Consider the following 21,278-nt stretch of genomic DNA (forward strand, 5'->3'; position numbering starts at 1 on the left):
GGCTCCATTACTCTACCTAGCTTAACAGCTCTCTCCTATTTCTGTACATGCTGGTGGTGGTGGTGGTGTGTGTGTTTTATGTAAAAAGTGTTCTGAATGCACACACACATGTACATCCCTCCACACATTCCCAGCATTTAGCAAAAAAAAACAAAAACCAAAAAACAAAAAAACTTCCCCAGGAAGCACTTTCAGAAGTTAAGCTTCTACTTGCATTTAAGCCACAGGGCAAGTGCCACGTGAGTCCTCAATAGCCCTTCCCCTCCGCGGCGAGGCTGGCGGTGCCCAGGCCCACAGCACAGATGCTGAGCGGGATCAAGGGACAAGGCAGGGCAGGGGACCTGTCGGGCTTCCTGGAGCCATGTGCTGCACACCTCCCCACATCACCTGGGAGCTTCCTGCCCCTAACTCTTATCCCCGGCGAGACCGCCTTGCTGTTCTGAAGGGCCCCTGCCCTCTGCGCTGGGCAGCCCCACTGCCGGACCAGGAGCCTGGGCCCCCAGCGGGGCAGCGGGTGCCCCGGCACAGAGCAGACTGCCCTCATCCACACCACCCGCCGCCAGTCCATCCATCGAACATCCCCTCACAGCACCCGGGGCCCGAAGAGCCGTGCTGTCTGCGAGCTCCGTGGCTTCCCCTTCGCCCTCCGAGATGACGGTCATGGGGCTGCTCTGGATCCTGTTCCGCACGCTGTACCTGCTGCTGGCGGCAGAAGGCGGCGTTCGACTGCGGCCGTACCTGGGGCCGGAGAAGGACAGACTCCGAGGCATCAAGCCTTCGGTCTTGGCCCACTCCTCCTGAGCCCTCCTGTTCTTGCTCGGGGAGCAGTTTGATGGGCTCTCAGGCGTGTCTGGCGATGGCTCCGACCTTGACCTCTGGAATCTAGGGTCTGTGTTCTTGAGCATCTCTGCTGCTGACATGCGGGCGCTGGTATCTGAGCGACTCCCCTTTTTCAGCAGCAGAGCTTTGAAGTTGTCACTGCTGGTGCTGCTCTTCCGGACGCTTCTCTGAATGGACCCCACTTGCTTCTGGGAGGCCAGGCTGGGGGCGGCACCAGTGGGTGTCACTGGTGGGGAGGGAGAATGGTTTCGGGAATGATCATCGTCTGAATCTTTACGACCAAGGACTTTCCTCTTAGACCTGAGATTTAATAACATTAAGATGAAGGTTAACTCTCGGTGGACCACTGGATGTGGGCCACACACCACCCTGCCTCTCTTACTGATATTCAGGCCACCATCTATTATTTTCACTATGGAAAGTTCCAAACACCCAGGCAAAAAGAATAGTTCATTGTATTACTATGTGTGTCCATGACCCAGTTATGATAAGTATTAACTTATGGTCACTGTGATTTCATTTCCACACTCACTGGATTATTTTGAAATAAATCTCAAACATCATATTATCTTACTTTGGATAGGATCATTTCCAAAGCTTTTCATGATTGCCATTTCTTATTTCACTCTTCTACATGCGACTGATATTGGGGTGACCTTCCTTTCTTTCTACTCTTCCATTTCTTGTTTGATGCTGGCACCTGAATGGCCTAGTAGACAAGTCAACTCCTAGAATATCCCATACACTGAGACAGGCCCCCTGCCTCAGATTCTAGGACAACGCTAACTTTACATTCTCAGTCATTCTAGAGTTTGACATGAAACCAGTTTTCTTTAGCTCTTACTGGACCATATGTCAACTCCTAGAAATCCAACTTTCCGGAAAACAAGAATGAACCTTCCACACTAGATCCTGTTTCCTGACTGACATCCTCTGACTGATCCAGAGAATGTAAAGAATGGGGTAGAGAGTGAAAGAGGAGAGGCCTTCAGGGAGAGTAAAACTGTCCTGTCTCTAAGACTGTTTTCTGGGAGTGAATTACAGAAAATAAAGCAGATGATCCAAGTGACCCTTGCTGGTGTCTTTATAACCACCACTCAGTGTGGGATGAATCACTCAGCTAAGTGCAGGTTGAGCTTGCTTTAAGAAAACAATGTATTTTAAAAATATGTGGTTATACATCTTCTTCTGCCATAAAATCCTAGAACATGCAATGGACAAAGGTTGAAAGAATAGTATCTGAAATATAGAGATTAAGAGTTGAATCTGAGCAACTTTTAACTATGTAATCCTGGACCAGTAATTCATCTGTTTACAAGTTTTTCATACTTGTAAAATGCGGGTGATGATACCAGCCTCACAGGTTTGTGAGGATTCAGTGAGATAAAGGATCTCTGGAGTCATATATGCCTGGCTTTACCCACTGTGGAAAGCTTCCTTGTTCTGTGACCTGGGGCAAGTTTCTGACCCTGTTTCCTATCTGGAAAAGGAGGAATAACATTAGATAGCTCATAGCTTATCAGTCGCGATAAATGCAGTTACAGCCTTAAAGTGTCAGGCATAGAGTAGGTGCCTAACAAACCTTTCAGTGTCATTTAGGGAAATGTAATTCTCCCTTCCTTCTATCAGCTCAGGCTTCAGTGATGTTTTTACATGTCCTGCACAGCCAGGCACAGGGGAGGATAGGCCTCTGATGGCTGCCCTGGGCTAGGTGCTTCCAGGATCCTCTCCATGCTTCTGGCCAACAAGAAGACACCAAAATGAAAGATCAGAAGTGGTAAAAATCCAGCTAAGAGGCTGAATGGGTGACCAGAGCTGACATCATGCCACCTCCTTTGGGATGGCACTAACTGGCCTATGAAACTTAGGTTCCATGGTCCTCTCCACTGTCAACAAGAGCAGTGCTTTAGAGTAAGTTACTGACCCACTCACAAAACCCATGGAAACAATAACATCCCAGAATTTCAGAACTGGAAAACAATTAGATGGATTGCTCCAGCCAGAAAAAGTAATCAACGTCCAGAGGGTGAAGTCACACAGCTTAATACAAGAAGTAAAATTTGATGGACTATCTTTCCACATAGAGCACATGACCTCACAATTTATTCTGGTTTCTTCCCAAAGACATCTCTGCTCATCACTTGCAGGTATTGGTTTTAGGATAATTTTTTTGTTGGGCTTTTAAATGGAGAGGGTGATCTGAGATCCATATAATAAGCCATAGCTATGTTTGATTAAATCTACAATTAAAGGCCTTTTAATTGTAGATTCAGAATGAAGAAAAGATGGGAATTTATAAAAGTATTGTTGTTTCTTAAGAGCAACTGCCCCCGAAAATGACAATTAAATCTAAATATAGGAATTCTTGGCATATTATGTATGCTACGTATGTATGTGTATACACACACACACACACACACACACACACACACGCACACTGTGTGTGTATTTCTAAGGAATGGCTATTTAAAACATGCTTAAACAGTTAACACTGGCTTAAAAACTAATTACTTCAATAAATATAAAAACTTCACACTTCAAGAGGTGGTGTTCTACATTTTCCATCTGGCTTTAAATCTGAAGTGAATTAATTTGCATTACAAAATTTGAAAGCTGTGTTTCAATTTAGATATTCTTTATCTTAAACTATTAGCTTAGCTACTGAAGGATATAAAATAAAGCCCTAAAACTCAAAGACTTTAGATGGCTTCCTATTATGTGTGCTAATATATTATCTATCTATCTACTAAAAATTAGCCTGTATCCTTGCTTTCTATCTGCAAACCACACCCTATTCAGTCTTTACTTCTATCATATGTACATGGAACAATACAGACTGGCCAATTTCTGCATCTGCAGTAGATATAACTCCCTAGTAGGAGAAACCACAATTTTTTTTTAGTGCCTTAAGAGGGCTGCCAAAATAAAATGTAGAAGAGATTTTTCACATATTTTTAGGAAAAGTATGTAGTAATTTGGTCCCACAACAGTTGGGTTTGTCCCTGAGACTAAGTATTCAGTACACAGAGCAACCAGCAACACATCTTCTCAGTGGATGCTTTTTTAAATATATATATATGTCTGCATATTTGGCAACCCAGTGCATCTCATACCAAATGGAAGATGTCAGGCCTTGGAAGAATTTCCTAACAGTTAAATTCCAATTGGTTCCATTTAATTCAGAAAACAATCATGGGGAGGTTATTAGATGTCCAGCATGCTTCTGGTTAGAAACATCTGTGTAAATCTCTACAAGTGTCATTAAAGTTGGTTTCAAAGGATGTGGCATTTTTCATTTCCCCTGTTTGCAGGAATAATTTGATAACTAGCTACTTTTTAAATTTCTAATGACAAGAGACCAGTCAGACAATGTGACAGAGGCAGTGTTTAGCGTCTGTCAGGACATTATACCAATACTGGAACCAAAAGTAAAGAATACAATTCTTGACAAACACTTTGATTCCTCAGCTTGGCTGTTTGGCCCCCCGACCCCCCTGCCCCGGGCCAAGTTAGATGTTTACACCTTGCACGAGGAAGCTCAGGCAGGGATGGCACATCCTATGCTTTCCAACTCATGGGATCACAGCCACTTCAGTTAGATTCCAAGAACCAGGAAAACACTCCTGACACAGGTTACTCACACAGAGAATCAAATGATTTTACAGATGTTTAGTTTCAGGAGGAAGAAAGAGGACCTTGGTTCAGGGAACTATAAGGCCTTGGCAGCACAGGGGCATTCATAAGAGTTATCTGAAAATATTGTGGTAAAGAATTCTAGGAGAAAGGAAAGGTTTTATACAGCATACAGTTTAAAGTACTTGCACAAATACAATCTTATTCATTTTTACAATGACACTGTTGTGAGAGAATTCAACTGCTTACAGCCAGAAAAATTAGGCAACAAGTAAAACTATTGTGCTAAATCACTCTTTAAGGTGATTGCATGTAAAAAGTACAACAGTTCAGGCAGTTACTCTGAAAAATTTACTCCACATTTTTTAAAAACCCAATAATTTCTGATGCCAGCAGATGGCACCAGCAGTATACAATAATAAATTTAAATTTCTTTTGCTCCTGTTTAAAAAAGATGTATTCTTTTATGGAAACATTTCAATAGCCAAAGAAGTTACACTATAAAAACCTAGTTTTTTCTGTAAAATGAAAATAATAAAAGCAATAAAACAAAACACTTAGGAAAGAAGTCCTGTAGAGCTAGTCTGTGCATGTTAAGTCCACAGAACACAGCATCCCTCATCCGAGACCGGATCACTGGCTACTTTAACCCAACTCTTGTAAACATTCAGTCAAATATAGTGACACTGCATTTCTCGCTAGCAAGAGGAAGGCCAACCAAACATCATCACACTGACCCTCTGTCCCCCACATCATCATAAAAATCAGTGGAACAGAGTAAAAAAAAAACTGGAGTTGAGGGAAATAAAAATATAGAAACAAACTAAAAAAATCAACAAGCAAGTTAATGAAGTTCAGTTAGGTGAGAGTAAGAACATCAACAAAGAAAAACACACTGAGAACCGATTTGGAAAGAGGGGACTCATGAAGTAGATTCAACAAAGAGGAAGGAGTTTTGGATACCTGTGAATAGCTGCAAAAAGGTCTTCTGTGGTCCGGGGTCTCCTGGGGGTCATCACCTCATCACCCCTGTCGTCCTTAAGGAAGTCACAGGTCTCTGAGGAAGAACTGGCTGTCTCAGCCTCCGGCACCCCAGCTATGGAGAAGCAAGCAGGCAGACACAAGATGCATGAATGACTTGAATTTCAGTCTTTAGCCAAGCTCCCAAATATGCTTCTCTGCCATTCCTGACAACGTGAGAATCCCAGGGAGAGGCAGCAGGGTCTGTTGTCTGATATATCACAAAGATGGGGAAACGACACAAGCATGACAGTCAAAGCTCAGGCTTTTCTGTTAAGTCTAGATGAAACGGAATCTCTCTTAAATTTTGCTGTAACATTTATTTGCCGCTCTCTGGGGGGGATTACTCAGTTATTTAATACTCCATCTGCTGCCCACCACCCCACCCCTTCTATTTTCTGCCCTTCTATGAGCTCTACCCTTAGATCTGGATATTAAAAAAAAAAAAAAAAAAAAACCATAGAAATGCCAAGTTGGTAACCTAAGCGCGAGGCGGCACAGGGAGCCCACACGCAGCCGGCTTGAACCTGAGCGTGCAGCAGCCCTACTCGCCTCAGCTGCGAACGGTCTAGGGGAACAAGAGAAAACCGGACTCACGCCCTGGGTCCTGCGGAGGCAGGCAGCGCTCCACACCGTTCCCGGCACCTGGTTCCTCCGCAGGGGCTGGCACCATGGGGACATTGGCTTCCACTCTGCCCAGGGACTCGGATCCTGCAGCTCCTCCCACAAGAACCACGGAGCTGCCAGAATCGGTATCATCGGAACCAGCCCCTGCTGCACCCCTCTCTCGTGCCTCTGCGCTCGTGGGGCTAGGAGATGCCACGCTCACGTCCTCTGAGGGCTCCGCCGTGAAATCCCTCTGCGGAGGTGGCACCACGAGGAACAGTTTGGGCTTCTTGGAAATGGGGGGCGGCTTCCTGCTGGGCAACGGGCCGAGGGGCGGGGTGGCACCCGCTCCGGCCTCCGCCTCCCCGGCCGGGCTGTGACTCCGGAGGCCATGCTCGGCTGCACTGTCTTGGTGACCCTGAGTCGAGCTCTTGGCAGGAGTCGGAAGCGAGCTCGTCGCGGAGGAAGGCTGGCTTTCACTCTCCATTTCATGTATGCTATTTCGGGATTTCAGGAAAGCAGATGGCTTTAAATGATACTGGGGAACAACCGGAGTTCGTTTTTCCTGAGATGCGTGTTCCTGTAAGGGGGCTACTTCGGTTCCTGAGTTCTTCTTCACCGGCCTCAACTGCACCATCTGCAGCGCTTCGGTGGTGATCAGGGGCATGGGGAGTCTGCTGCCCTCCTCCTTGATGGAAGGCTGTCTGCAGGCCTCCCGGGAGGACTCTGGCTGGCCAGGTTTCTTGAAAGAAGGCCTGGCATCTTTCATCAATTTGGGGTCAAGCGGTGGGGCAGGCGGGGGCACTGAGGCGGGTGAGGCAGGTGGCGGAGGTGGCAGGGAGTCAGATGAATCCAGAAAAGGGGGGCTCAGCGCTGTGGGGGGCGGAGGAAAGCAGGCGTCGGCGGGGGCGCAGAAGGGAGTGAGCACTTCTGGTGGCGGAGGCGGGAAGAGGGGAGATCGAGGCAGAGGGGAGCCCTCGGAGAAATCGGCCAGAGGCGGCGGGGGAGGGAGGAAAGGAGACTTGTCAGCAGGACAAGGGGCTGGAGGAGAGGCGTGAGGAGCAGCCGCGAGCGGGGACACCAGCGTTGAGTCCAGCTTCTTCACCGTCCCGCTTCCTTCGGTGGAAGTATTCGAGGAAAGAGACGTGGAGGAGGAGGAGACGGATACTGAAGATACAAGGGACGACTTCCTTTCTGGCACCTTGGGTTTGGGCTTCCCCTTCCCACTGGCTGGTGACACTGATTTTAAGAAGACAGGCACAGGGGTGAGAGCGGTGGGCGTGTTCGACTGGCTGGAGTACCCACTGGATGGAGAAGTGACTCTGTGCGACTTCTCCGGCGACGTGATCTTTGGTTTGACGGTGCCACCGAGCACCGGGGGTACCGCGGCCCGGGACCCTTCCAGGAGGTGGCGGCCCGGCCCACTTCCAGGTGATGCTGCGCTGCCGGCCGGACCGGCCCTGCCTGCGTTCCCCTGCTCTTCCTGCACTCCCGTGTAGTCAATGTAGTAGCCCCACGGGTCTGTGTACTCGGACTTGACGCTGCTCGTGTCGCTCTGTGCCGGCGTGAGCCCGCACACGGAGTAAACGTTGGGGGCCGTGGCGGAGGTCAGGCTGCTGCCGGCGCTCACAGTGCTCTGGCTGCGGGAGCGAGGCAGCCACGGTTCTTCGAAGTCACTGCAGGGGCTCTGGGAAGGTGAGCTGCCGCCCTTGCCCGGGAGGTTCAGCTGCAGCGAGTGCTGGAGCGAGGCAATCAGGCTCTCGTTCAGCACCTGCCCGTTCGACTGGACGTTCTTCTTGGGAACTCTGCGCAGAGAGTCCGTCCGAGAGGGTGGCAGGGGAGGCTTCTTGGCTTTCTTCAAAGAAATGCTTCGCGCAAGGGATTTGTCTTGGCAATTGGACCGGTCCCCTTGGTGTCTCTGAGCTCTTCCATCAAAAACATTGACCACGCTGTGCCTGGGGTTCCCAAAGCCATCATTACTATTGCACAGATCCCCAGGTCTGTGTCCAGAGTCCGGGTGCAGAGTAGGGGAGTAGCCATCGTGGTCCTCTGAATACACAGACCTGGTATCATCCTTGTTAGAGGTCTGGTCCAAACTGCAGCTGCTCGTGTTGCTTACAGGAGTGGAGTAACCGGGAGCTGCCAAGTGTGGCTTCAGTGGGGATGCCCGCCCACTACCTGAGGCACTGTATTCCCAGGGCTCCACGCTACCACCCTGGCCCCGGCTTCCTGAATAACTGGACTCACTCTTGTTGTCCACATCCTGGGGGTGGGCTGGGATGCTCAGGTTATTTCTACAGTTATAGGCCATGGCCTGGGACCCATTCTCTCGATTTGCTGGTGTATCTAGAGAGACTTCGGAGTCACAGAGGGACAGCAGTGTGGTTGCACTGGACGAATGATGACCATCTTTCTGCCTGGAGAGGAGGTGGTCTCTGGATCTGACCTTTGAGTATGAAGATGAGCTGGTAATTTTACTGTCCAGCTGCCCTGAGCTCTGAGCAGTGTGAATCACAATGATCTCTGAAGAGGAGGAGAGCGTGGCATTTGGGATGATGCTGGTAGAGTAGCTCGTGTGAGGAGACACCACACACGCAGGGCTGGTTACGTTTTCACCCTCAAAGTGCCTCAGCTCCTGAGATTTGGGCCTCAACAGTGTTCCCATCCTCGGGGCAGTTCCTAGATGCCCGAAGTCTTCATCTACTTGTGGGTGACCCCGTTGGTAGGGGAAAGCACTGCCCAGGTCTTCCACAGGGCCCAGGGCGCCCAGCCGTGGCTCCAGGGACTGAACATTTGCCCTTGCTCCAGACCGGGGAAGACTGTGGAAACCGGCGTCGCTGTTGAGGCGGGAAGGGAACACGACCCCGGCAGAGTCGCTCAGCACTGACATGTTCCCAGAGGAGCCTGAGAAGTGACTCATCTGAGCAGCAATGCCTTGCCCCTTCTGGGCTCTGATTCTTCTCATTGAAGGTGGTACGACTTTCACTTCCTCAGTCTGACAGCTGGAATCCCTGGTTTCTGAGCGCTGTCCCGTAGATCGACAGCTGTCGAGCCTTCCGAGTGTAGAGTAGTGGTCTGGGGTGTATGCCGAGTGACCACCAACATCATCTTGGCCAGTGCCTCCCGAAGCTGGAGAGAAAGCATAAAGAAGCTCATCACCTAAAAATAAAAATCAGTACCTGAGTGCATCCTTGATCTCTCACCCTCTTCTGATTCTGTGGTATTGTACTTAAAAGAAAAAAAAAATATTTTCTATTTGGCCTAGTTTCTTTTTCCCTATAAGCACCTAGGTGACAGTTTAAGTCGTTTCTGATGGCCCCCAGATGAAGACCTGTATGATAAATTTCATGTACTTCTTTTCATATATACCTCATAGCCTCCTACAGATTAAGTGCTGCATATGCAATTCTCAGGTACTCCCTTTGAGAACAAAGCTGAGGGCTCCTTGGAAGGTTTCCTTTTTACATAATCTCTTTTTGGTAAAGGTAAGACTCTCACCCATCCAGTGACTGTACAGAACATCCATCTAGCAATGACAGTCTTTCTCAAAGACAGATGAATGTAGCAGCTCAACAAAAGGGCTACAGAGGTATCATTTAGGAAGGATATTGGTATAAAACAGCATGAATTACATTAATTTTTATGTCAGAAGAAGTCCTAAGAAAAAGAAAAAAATGATTTACAGGCCCATCTGTGTTTCAAACATTTCATTATCCATCTTAAGCCATTATCATCTGTCTCTGTTAGTGACATTCAAAATTCAGTAGCAATCTGTTGTGTTCTGGAGAGGGAAAAAGCAGCAGGAACCGATCCAGTGAACATTTCCTCCAATTAGGATTATTCATTTCTTGGAGCTTTACAACCAAACAGAAAGAATAGTATGTTTAAAAAAAGAAGAAGAGGAAGAAGCAGCAGCAACAGCAGCATGAGGCAGGGTTTACAGTAAAGAGAGGGAGGGCAATGGATGAAAAAAATCCTTACATGTAGGTAAAGATGTCAAACTACCTAGGAAAGAAGAGAAGCTTAAAATAAAATCATGAAGCCAAGAACTTAAAGTGTATAGAAAAAAAAAAAAATCCATGCATAGCAATCATTAGGACCAATTAAATCTTGAAAAATAGTGAAACCATAATTCTTTCTAGGTTGTTATTATCCAACAAGGGCCCACAGGCATCACTGTTCACCTGGGTAAGGACACTGGTGATGATAGGATTCCCACGATCTCCTTCCCTACCCCACTTATACTAGCCTTCATATGACACCTGTCCCTGATTGGACAGCATAGCTCATCCAAACAGCAAAGCACGATATAGTCTTGAATCCACTGCACAGGAGAAGCCACCCTGCAATGACGGTTCCCAAGCGTAAAGCTATTCCCTTCACTGTGATGATGGAGAATCATTTTTGTGCTCGTATCTTTGGCAAAGAAAATCTATTCCCCCCCTACCCCCTGCCAAGTACACTCACTGCACACTCACACTCCACGTGTGCATGTGATGCTCTTCCTCAGAAAAAGGGGAAGTGGGCAAAAGGGTAGGAACAGAAGAAAAATCCACTTTAAGCAAAGAAAAACAAAAGGTGCAAATATTTGCAGTCTAGTATTTTAGAGTGTGTGCAATGCTAAGTTCAGTCATGTCCGACTCTTCGTGACCCTATGGACTGTAGCCTGCCAGGCTCCTCTCTCCATGGGATTCTCCAGGCAAGAATACTGGAGGGGGTTGCTATGCCCTCTTCCAGGGGATCTTCCCAACCCAGGGATCGAACCCGGTTCTCTTACACCTCCTGCAGTGGCAAGGTGGTTCTTTACCAATAGCACCACCTGGCAAGTGCTTTTAGAAGGTGGAGGGTTGACTTGGAGGACTGGATCAGTTTGCACCAGTTCAATCCAAACATTCAGCGCACCTTATTTCATTCTGATATGGATTTTATATTTTATTCCTTTCAAATTTCCTTTCCTATTTTTTCCTTTCCTTTGTACTAGCTTTTACATGAGGTCAGTGGTAGATTTTTAAATGTCTTTACAGGTCATAAACAAAATCTTGATTCTTTCAGGTAACAATGTTGCATGTGAAATCTAGGCTTCTGAAAATGGGACTATAGCCATTTCGTCACCACTTACAGTTCAAAACAATTTTTAAATTAAAATAACAATGTTTTTCTAAAGACCTCTAAAATATATATACAAAACAACTCATATATTATTTATCATAGGGATCACCAAAATTCTACTCCTGAAATAGATCCTTCAATATTTTCACAGTACAAAAAGTGTGACATTATTACAGGACACAGATGACTGCCATCTTAAGTAGCAAAAATTACAAAAATAGAACCACAAATATAGTCCACTCAGCTGCTGCTAAAAATCTTGATGGGATTTACCTGATTTTAATTTAAATAAATATGAAAGCTTAAATTATTTAAAATAATTACACATTTTTTTCTTTAACTTATAATACTACAAGATCTATCCAACTTTTAAAAAGACACATGTAATAAAAATAATGATAGAAATCTACAAGTTAGTTTTATTTAAGGCTTAATGTATGAATTAAAAAAAAAGTCTTTACAGGCCTAAAGTAATGCTCTCAGTATCAACCAACAAAAATTATTCAGAAGGAGATTCCTTTAAATAAGTCCTTTTCTGCTTGGAGAGTAACATACTGGGATAAGTTCCAGGAAAACACAGACTATTCAGTAGCCAAACATAGTTATATATGAACAAAATAATCTTCAGCTCAGTTCAGTCGCTCAGTCGTGTCCAACTCTTTGCGACCCCATGAATCGCAGCACACCAGGCCTCCCTGTCCATCACCAACTCCCGGAGTTCACTCAAACTCATGTCCATCGAGTTGGTGATGCCATCCAGCCATCTCATCCTCTGTCGTCCCCTTCTCCTCCTGCCCCCAATCCCTCCCACCATCAGAGTCTTTTCAGTGAGTCAACTCTTCGCATGAGGTGGCCAAAGTATTGGAGTTTCAGCTTTAGCATCATTCCTTCCAAAGAACACCCAGGACTGATCTCCTTTAGAATGGACTGGTTGAAACTCCTTGCAGTCCAAGGGACTCTCAAGAGTCTTCTCCAACACCACAGTTCAAAAGCATCAATTCTTCGGGGCTCAGCACTCTTCACAGTCCCAACTCTCACATCCATACATGACTACTGGAGAAACCATAGCCTTGACTAGACGGACCTTTGTTGGCAAAGTAATGTCTCTGCTTTTGAATATGCTATCTAGGTTGGTCATAACCTTCCTTCCAAGGAGTAAGCGTCTTTTAATTTCATGGCTGCAATCACCATCTGCAGTGATTTTGGAGCCCCCCAAAATAAAGTCTGACACTGTTTCTACTGTTTCCCCATCTATTTCCCATGAAGTGATGGGACCAGGTGCCATGATCTTAGTTTTCTGAATGTTGAGCTTTAAGCCAACTTTTTCACTCTCCTCTTTCACTTTCTTCAAGAGGCTTTTTAGTTCCTCTTCACTTTCTGCCATAAGGGTGGTGTCATCTGCATATCTGAGGTTATTGATATTTCTTATCTGTTTCTAAAAGATGGAATCTCATAACAGGTTGCTCAAATACAATTCCATGTATGTTTAAGATGAGAGTAAAGAAAAAGACACTTTGTCCTTTTATTTAAATGGAAGGCAACAAATCACATACCATAAATATGCTTTAAAGAGAAAATGTCATACCTGATTTTAAAACTTTATATGCTGACCAATCTCTAGAGTCCACTACAGATTTTTAAGTAGAAGCTGCATATCGTTAAGCACAATTAACTCTAATACTAGGAGCATCTCTGGTTAGATTTTAAAAGTGAAAGTCCCAGCAATTTAGGCAGTGTTTTGTGGACAGGCTGTATCTTTTCCAGTGAATGTCTTTTTTCCAGATAATCATATCCTTTTAAAGTCTAATTTGACTCAGTCATTCTTCCCCACACTTTATATCTAAGGAAGACTAATTCTTAAGAAGTGTCTACTTTTGATAATAATTAGTAAGATAGCACAAAGCTCTCAAATCAGAGGCCTTATAAGTACAAAACATTAGGAGAAAGGGCAAAGTCAACTCTTGCCCAAATGAATGAAGCAAAGGAAAGGTACAATCCACTTTTTTTGCTAAATGTGGGAAGATCCCCTGGAGAAGGGAAAGGCTACCCACTCCAGTGTTCTAGCCTAGAGAATTCCATAGACTGCATAGTCCATGGGGTCAAAGGGAGTCGGACACAACTGAGCAACTTTCATTTCACTTCACTGTATTCAAATGTCCCTTTCCCTTACTCTACCCACTAGTCCTTCCAACTGGCCTATCTATAAAACTAGAGGGGTTGTCTAATTGTCTATAAAAAAAAAAAAAGAAAAAAAAAGCTCTAACTTAGATACAGCTGCCTCAGCTGGCCTCTAGCCACGATCCAGGTCATGTCATCAACTGTGCAATGACACCAAAAGCTTCTTATGTGGCACCACTCACAACACACATGATGCGCGGGGAGCTTTTTTTTTTTTTCGCCTCAGTATTAGTGGTGTTCCTGTTATGGGCAAAAGAGAAATGAATGAGGGCCTCAGAGACTCTATCTTCAGTTTTAAAAAATATTAAAATTACAGAAGATATGATTTACCTAGCTGATCAGATACTTCCAGTAAGGTCAAAGAGGCAACTGATTTACTGGCTCCATACTGATTGGCTCAGTTAAAAAAAAAAAAAGTGTTAAAAGTTCATAACTTTGAGGCTCTAGAAATCAGACAGACAGATAGATAGACAATTCATATTGAATATTTACGTGTTATGTCTGTTTTATCCGGGCCAAACTATTCTTATACTCTGGGCACAAAGCCATCCAAAACCTACTCATTTTGATTGGAAAGTCACTTAAAATGTAGCCTACCCAGAAACATCAACCTTGTTATCTTACAAACAGCTGTCTATAAAGTTACTTTTTTAGGTTAAGACATCTCCTAAAAGAGCAGTCAAATATAAATGTTACCTGAGTACTATAAGAAATTAGCCCCTTAACATCTGCTAGACATACCAGTACACATTATTTTTTCTCAAATTAGTTGCCTGTCACCTAAAAGAGAAAGAAAAACAGTATAAAAGAATGGGATACAGGAGGCCTGGGCCACTAAAGGAGGCGATATGCGGGCATGAACCAGAGGCAGCCTTTGTAAATCCTGTGGATGCAATCTGGCCTTTGTTCATGATAAAATCCCGGTGTTATGAGGTAAGATGAGCATCCACTGTCATCTGGGTCACTGAAGCTACCTAGTGCAGATGAGAAGCATCACTATTCATCCCTTTGTAGCTGCAGTCCGGAAGGCAGAGAACACATACTGTAGAACTGGATGGCAGTAAAGAGAGAAAACGCCAGGTAAACAAGAATAAGCCTTCCCTCCCTAATACAAGGCATGTATGTAGGCAAGGGCATCAGGAAAAAAGCGCACAGGAATGATGTCTGTGACACCTAGAAGCTGAAACTACCTCGATGTGCAATAACATACACTACCATTGCAAGATAAACTCATTTTGCCTAAAACATTGATAGGAAAGTTCAGAAGTAATGATCTGGAGTTTTTAGAGTATAGCCCTCAATAGCAAATAAAAGTAAAAATATCAGTTCAGTTCAGTCACTCAGTTGTGTCTGACTCTTTGTGACCCCATGGAATGTAGCACGTCAGGCATCCCTGTCCATCACCAACTCCCGGAGTTCACTCAAACTCATGTCCATTGAGTTGGTGATGCCATTCTAACCATCTCATCCTCTGTCGTCCCCTTCTCCTCCTGTCTTCAATCTTTCCCAGCATCAGGGTCTTTTCCAATGAGTCAGTTCTTTGCATCAGATGACAAAGTACTGGAGTTTCAACTTCAGCATCAGTCCTTCCAATGAATATTCAGGACTGATCTTCTTTAGTATGGACTGGTTGGATCTCCTTGCAGTCCAAGAGACTTTCAAGAGTCTTCTCCAACAGTATAGTTTAAAAGTATCAACTCTTGGGTGCTCAGCTTTCTTTATGATCCAACTGTCACATCCATACATGACTACTGGAAAAACCATAGCTTTGACTAGACAGACCTTTGTCGGCAAAGTAATGTCTCTGCTTTTTAATATGCTGTCTAGGTTGGTCATAACTTTTCTTCCAAGGAGGAAGCATCTTTTAATTTCATGGCTGCAGCCACCATCTGCAGTGATTTTGGAGCCCCCCAAAATAAAGTCTGACACTGTTTCCACTGTTTCCCCATCTATTTGCCATGAAGTGATGGGACCGGATGCCATGATCTTAGTTTTCTCTATATTGAGTAATTATAAGCAAAGAAGTCCACAGGTTGACCAAAGAGAAAAAGGCAAGATTCAAGATAGGTAGTATTAAGTTGGTACAATAATTACAATACCAGATAATATGTATATATTAATAGTAGTGTGTGTGCGTGTGTGCACACTCAGTTGTGTCCAACTCTTTGCAACCCCATTACATCGTAGCTGACCAGGCTCCTCTGTCCATGGAGTTTTCCAGGCAAGAATACAGGAGTGGGTTGCCATTTCCTGCTCCAGGGGATATTCCTGACTCAGGGGTTGAACCCTCATCTCCTGCATTGGCAGGCAGATACCAGGTACCACATGCTCTGCCTGTATAAATTCATTAAATCCTCAAACAGCCCTATGAATTAGGTTCTATTAACATCAACATCAGTAACCATACTTTTTTTGAGTGAAAAAAGTAGACTCAGAGAGATGAAATAACCAGCTTGAGGCTGCCCAGCAAGTAAGTGGCAGAGACAGGATTCCAACTGAAGCAGCCTGGTACTAAAGTCCCTGCTGCCTCAGCAGACATTCCTGTTGGACCATGAAAAAACAGGTGAGGCAATGTATACAGAAAGAAAAGAAAATGTTATCCAAAGTATATATAAAGATAAGCAGAAAGAAGATGGGTGAGTGAATAATGAAGTAAACCGTCTTCTGCACCAGTCAAAAGAAACTCTTGGTTTCTGTTTTTCAACCACATGTTGAGAAATACCAAATCAAAAAGCTATGAATTTGTTTCACCAGAAGTACCAGTAAGGCATTATCCAACACAAATGACCATTTTCAGTTTTACTGGTATTTACTAATGATGTTGGATGAAAAAATGCCACCAATATTGTCAGTATAACTAATGAAGTCCATACTCACAATCTGAAGTCCTAGAATAAGTTTTTGGTTTCATGAAAACTTAAGCTCTAAACTGAAAGTGAATTTTACTGTGGGCATGCCCACTGTTGAAGGTACACAGAGATGATGACATAACTGTTTAATTTCTATCATCCCGGTCAATAGTTTTCATATATGCTCTTCCTCTTACCTTGTCATCAAAATTCAACAAATCACCTGCATGGGATGTTAAAGATTTGTACCCAGTGCCTCGTTCAGGAAAGAAGCTGATCCTTTGGGGTACCAAAAGGCTATCAGAATGTATTGATTTCACAAAGACCACCGATAAGGTTAGGGTAGTAATGGTGAGTAGCAATGATGGGCAACAGAATACAGTTCTGATGAGCCATACCTAGCTCCTTCTGTATGCTGTCAGGGACTCCTGTAATAGTCTTTCTCCTTTTGACTTTCTTCGGTCGTCTTACCAGAGTGTCTGTGTAAATTAGAGACCGCCGAAGGCTGGCCTGGCGATCGAAATTCTCCCCTAATGCAGAGTAGTAGAATAAGCAAAGCAATGTTATTTTCAAGCAAGCCGACACCATGCACTTTCTTCCAGAAGCTTGTTGTAAAATGATAAGAAGGTATTAATAATGATGTTAGCCAGTCATACAATGATGAATGGATGCTGAAGGGCAAAAAAGGGAGGAAAGCACATTAGCATCATAAGGCTGTTTTCCAATTTCTGGGTGTATGTCCATTCAAAGAAAGCACCTTGAGCTCATTTGCAAATGCAAACTGGTGAATAAGACATTGGACGAGTGATTTTGTGTTATTTTAAAAATGGGTTATTTTGGAAGTGTTTCACAAAAGTCTTTGGTCACCAAAACCACACTTTACATCAGCATGTATTTTGGTTCCATCAGCTGGAGATGAATTTATTTGCTTCATCTGGTCCTCACCAGAGACCAAAGTATTGTCTTGTCCGATGTGATGAAACAAATAACTTAATCAAGAAGTCCTAGGTGAAGACTTTTCTTCAGTCAAGGAGGCTCATAATTTGAATAGACTGTGGTAATTACTATGGTGTGAGACACAATGATAATGAAAAAGCCTTATAATGATAACGTACTTTTATCACAATGAGACCCAGTAGCACTGTAGTTTGTTAAAGCTAAACTGCTTCTCGCTGTTTCTTAATCACTTTTCAAAAGTTGATCTAAATTCATTACAGGTATATTGAAATCAAACCCAGAATGCCACATTGAAGTTTTTTCTTTCTAGTGTGTAAGTTTTGTGATTATCACACCATGGGATACCCTAAAATAGTAACATATCAATTACTGTTTGGTCTGCTTTAAATTACTTGACATTTGAAGAGAAGTTTTATAGCATTGACCTCATTAAATGGTTCTTCTCCTCAAAAAGAATTTAAAAAAATACATATGTATACATACAAAATATATACTACCATATTATAAGAAAAGTTTAAAAATCATTCACTCTTTTTAGCAACATTGATGCACATTCAAAAGTGGGTATGCTGTGAACAATGTATCTTCTATTTTAATAGGAATACATTGTGAACAGAACCAATAAGGTTCTAGTCAAAATAGAGGATAAAAGATCGGAATGGTCAAAACACATTTCACCTAAAAAGCAACAAACTTAGATGAGGGCTTGTAAATTTGAAAATGCTCTCAACTTTGTTCCTAATGGAGAAAAAACAGAAATGATTTAGAGAAAACCCTGAAACACCAGAAGGTACCATCATTGTGATAAATGCATCACTATGTACAATAGCAAATACAGCCTATAAGAGGCCAGTCAGGACTTCACTGGTTCATTTGTTTTCTGTGGCAGAGGAAAAACATGTTCCTGGCTCAAATCATTAAGAATGGACAAACTATTAACAGACAGTTGCATTTAGTCTCCAGGTTTGCTTCCTACACACACAAAAAAACCAAAGATAAACCACCCAAGCTGCAAGGAAATTAAAAAACAAACTGCAAGGATGAATATCTAAGACATATACCACTGCTGGTGCTAAACTCTCCATCCTTCATTGTGACCTAAAAGGACTGTCTCCTCTACTGGGTTAAACATTTCTGAAGGGCAAGGACCATGATCATGCACCCTGGCATCGCCTGTGGCATTCAGCCCGATGCCTGACACAAAGTAGTTATTCAGTAAATGTCTACTGAATTGAGAGGGATTTAATTATTTCTTTTCATTGAAAAATGGCACTAGTCCGTCAGGGTTACTACTTAGAAATCAATTTAGCTAGCTCAAACATCAGCCCAAAGGCAGTTTGTAAGAACTGCTTCAGCATGTTTACTCACTCTATTTATCTTCTAGGTGTAAGAGCTGCTATCCCACGTGGCAGATTAAACAACATACTCATATGCACATTTTATTTTAAACATTTTTTTCTCTTCAACTCTTAGAACAGGACGAGTTCCCACAGGACACAGGCCTGTGACTAAAGGGAGAAAATCGATTTTCAAGCCAGCAGCTCATTGTGCTAATGTTTTCTTCCTCTTTGCCTGGCAAGCATCTCTGCATTTGAAATAATATATTTATTGGCATTCTTTCCTCTGCTGAACTGTACTGAAAACCAAATAGAAGGTCAATGTTCACCCAAATAAATGAGCAGTGACAACGCCCTACAGGAAGCTACATTTTATCTTCTAGTGCTTTGGAAATGTATCATTTAAAGAGCCAGGAGTTGTATAATCTATGTCAATTCAACCACTAAAAGTAAACAAATTTAATGCTTCTTTATACCAGAATATCAGAAAAACTATTTCTCTATGAAATGTATGTGTGTATAGTAAACACACAGATCCAGAAAATGGATCAATAAATATGTCATTAGGCACTTCCCTTCTACATTTCCAAAAATATTAATCACTCAAAAGTAAACTGCATTTTGTCCTAACTTGTATTGCTCATTTCTTTATTGTCATTCACCTCTCCTGTGTGGCATTTTCAAGGCCTCCTTTTAAACTCTATGTAATTCATATCCACTTACTCATCAGACAGGAGAGAATAAAGTTCAGAGGCTGACACTGTCTCCTGTTGTGCCAATGTATTTTACTGTAAATTATTCTTTATTCCTGAAAATCTATTCTGCTTTAAATTTCCTAATTTCACAATAATGCATTTTATCTGAATTCCATTAAGGATTGTTACATTTCATAGCACAATCCTACAATATTAATTCTGAGGCTTTTAATCAAGCAAATAATGTAATGCATTTTCTTGCAGAAACTACACAGCCGTTTAAACATTACACTTTGTTCTGAAATACAACTATATATAAAAATACTTTTAAAAGTATGATTTGGTGAATGAGAATCATACTCAGAAAAATCAATGCTATTTGCAAAGAGAATGGACTAAAATGCCTGCTATTCCTGCAAGGCTTAAGTACAGTAAATGTGGGAAAATGTCCATGGAATTTAAAATAATTCATGTACTTATTAAATTTCTCTGGAATTCAAAACAGAGTTTTAAATGTAATTTTTAAACCTTCTGTAAGGTTTCAAAAAATTCATAACTATCAAAATATTTTTAGTCCCTTATAAGCTCATCAATGCCATAGTAAAAAACTTTCTAACAGCAGTCAAGAGCAGTAGCCTCAGAAACATAACAAAGGTATGATGAGTTTTCATCCTAATTTTTTATGAAAACTTATCCTTATTGATCACCTGATTTTTTTAGGTTCTGGCCTTATGAGCCAGATTTTGTATGAGCTGATTATCAGTATCACTACCAGTAATGTTTTCTCTGAACACAGTCTAATGTCTGAAGCTACCAGTTCTTAACATGTCTGTTTTGCCTTTTGTGCACTCCCAGACCGATGACCTATCTTCTCTGCAGGATATGGAAGTGACAGGGCAGGAAAATTTTGATACTTATTAACAGTTCTCTATGTTTGTGAAATACTGTCTTTGAGCTTTACATACCTTGTTACCTTAATTATCACAGATGATTAAAACCTGAATATAATATTTTGCAAGAACTTGAATTTCACATTTGGCAATTAATATTCATATGCCAGCCTAACATGTTCTAAATTTTTTATATTTAGAAGGAATGGATTTTTATTTGATGATTATAGAATTCAAATTATGGAGATCAAGATATAATTTCACTATCCTATTAGATTTTTAAAACATTTCCTATTTTTATTTCAAGTAATTTCCCCCTTTTTCTACTTGAGAAAATAAGAAGGTAAGAAAATCATTCAGAAATATTAAATGTGTTCTTTTTCACTTTTATAAATGAGTTAAAAAACCTCATTTTTTCTCACCCAAGATCACATTTAGAAGATATTTCCATATAGCCAAAATATTTAAAGAAGGCAATTCAATTAAAAGACACACTTTAGCTGAATGGTTGGACCACTGAATTCTCTGACATCAACCTTTGGTGATACAGTCTATAAATCTAAAAGCAATAGATATTTGACATGCACACACACATACATTTTAGTATTCCCTTCATTCAGCAAAGAGCAGGAAGTCAGACCACAGCTCTCTACCTCTGTTGTATGAATGACACGCTAAGAGCATATACCAAACAAAGAGCCACAGTCATTCTCCCAGAACACGTGGAACCTGTCCACAGAGTAAGGCATACCAGTTATGTTAATTGGAACCATGTCAGCCTGGACTGTTTGGGCTTGCTGCCGCATCTTCTCTTCCGGTGTTGGCAAGGGAAGTGACTTGGTCCAGTTGGTTTGAGTATGAAAGTCAGAGCAGTCACTTGACGTTGGCGTCTTAGGTCTCCTGGTGGAAGTAAGTCTTTCCTCTTCTGATGAAGAGATAGAACACTGCAGGGGAAAAAAGTGAGAGGAAGCCATAGTGTGTAATTGCTGGCAGAAACATTTAAAAATACATTAAAAAAAATTAAACTGATTTGAAGCAAGCCAAAAGAAAAAAATTGGTCACATTTAGGAACAAGAAGCAATGGTTCACAAGGGAACCGCTCATCTTGCATGTAACCCATAATATACATGATTTGCTAAGGCCTTAGTCTCTAAGCCATGAAGA

At 42.6% G+C, this 21,278-nt stretch overlaps 1 protein-coding gene across 1 annotated transcript in view; it reads right to left on the reverse strand.

Annotated features, from left to right (window-relative positions):
* Positions 1-404: 404 nt before the first annotated feature.
* Positions 405-21,278, reverse strand: part of NHSL1 (NHS like 1) — a 261,608-nt gene continuing 240,734 nt past the window's right edge. The window contains exons 4-8 of the mRNA XM_052646004.1: positions 20,866-21,058; positions 16,634-16,765; positions 6,091-9,228; positions 5,437-5,569; positions 405-1,140 (exon numbers count right to left, since the gene is read on the reverse strand). Coding sequence (XP_052501964.1) covers positions 405-1,140; positions 5,437-5,569; positions 6,091-9,228; positions 16,634-16,765; positions 20,866-21,058 — 4,332 coding nt within the window. The remainder of the gene's footprint in view (positions 1,141-5,436; positions 5,570-6,090; positions 9,229-16,633; positions 16,766-20,865; positions 21,059-21,278) is intronic.

Source organism: Budorcas taxicolor, chromosome 9 (genome assembly GCF_023091745.1).
Source record: "Budorcas taxicolor isolate Tak-1 chromosome 9, Takin1.1, whole genome shotgun sequence".
NCBI classification, from domain to species: Eukaryota; Metazoa; Chordata; class Mammalia; order Artiodactyla; family Bovidae; genus Budorcas; species Budorcas taxicolor.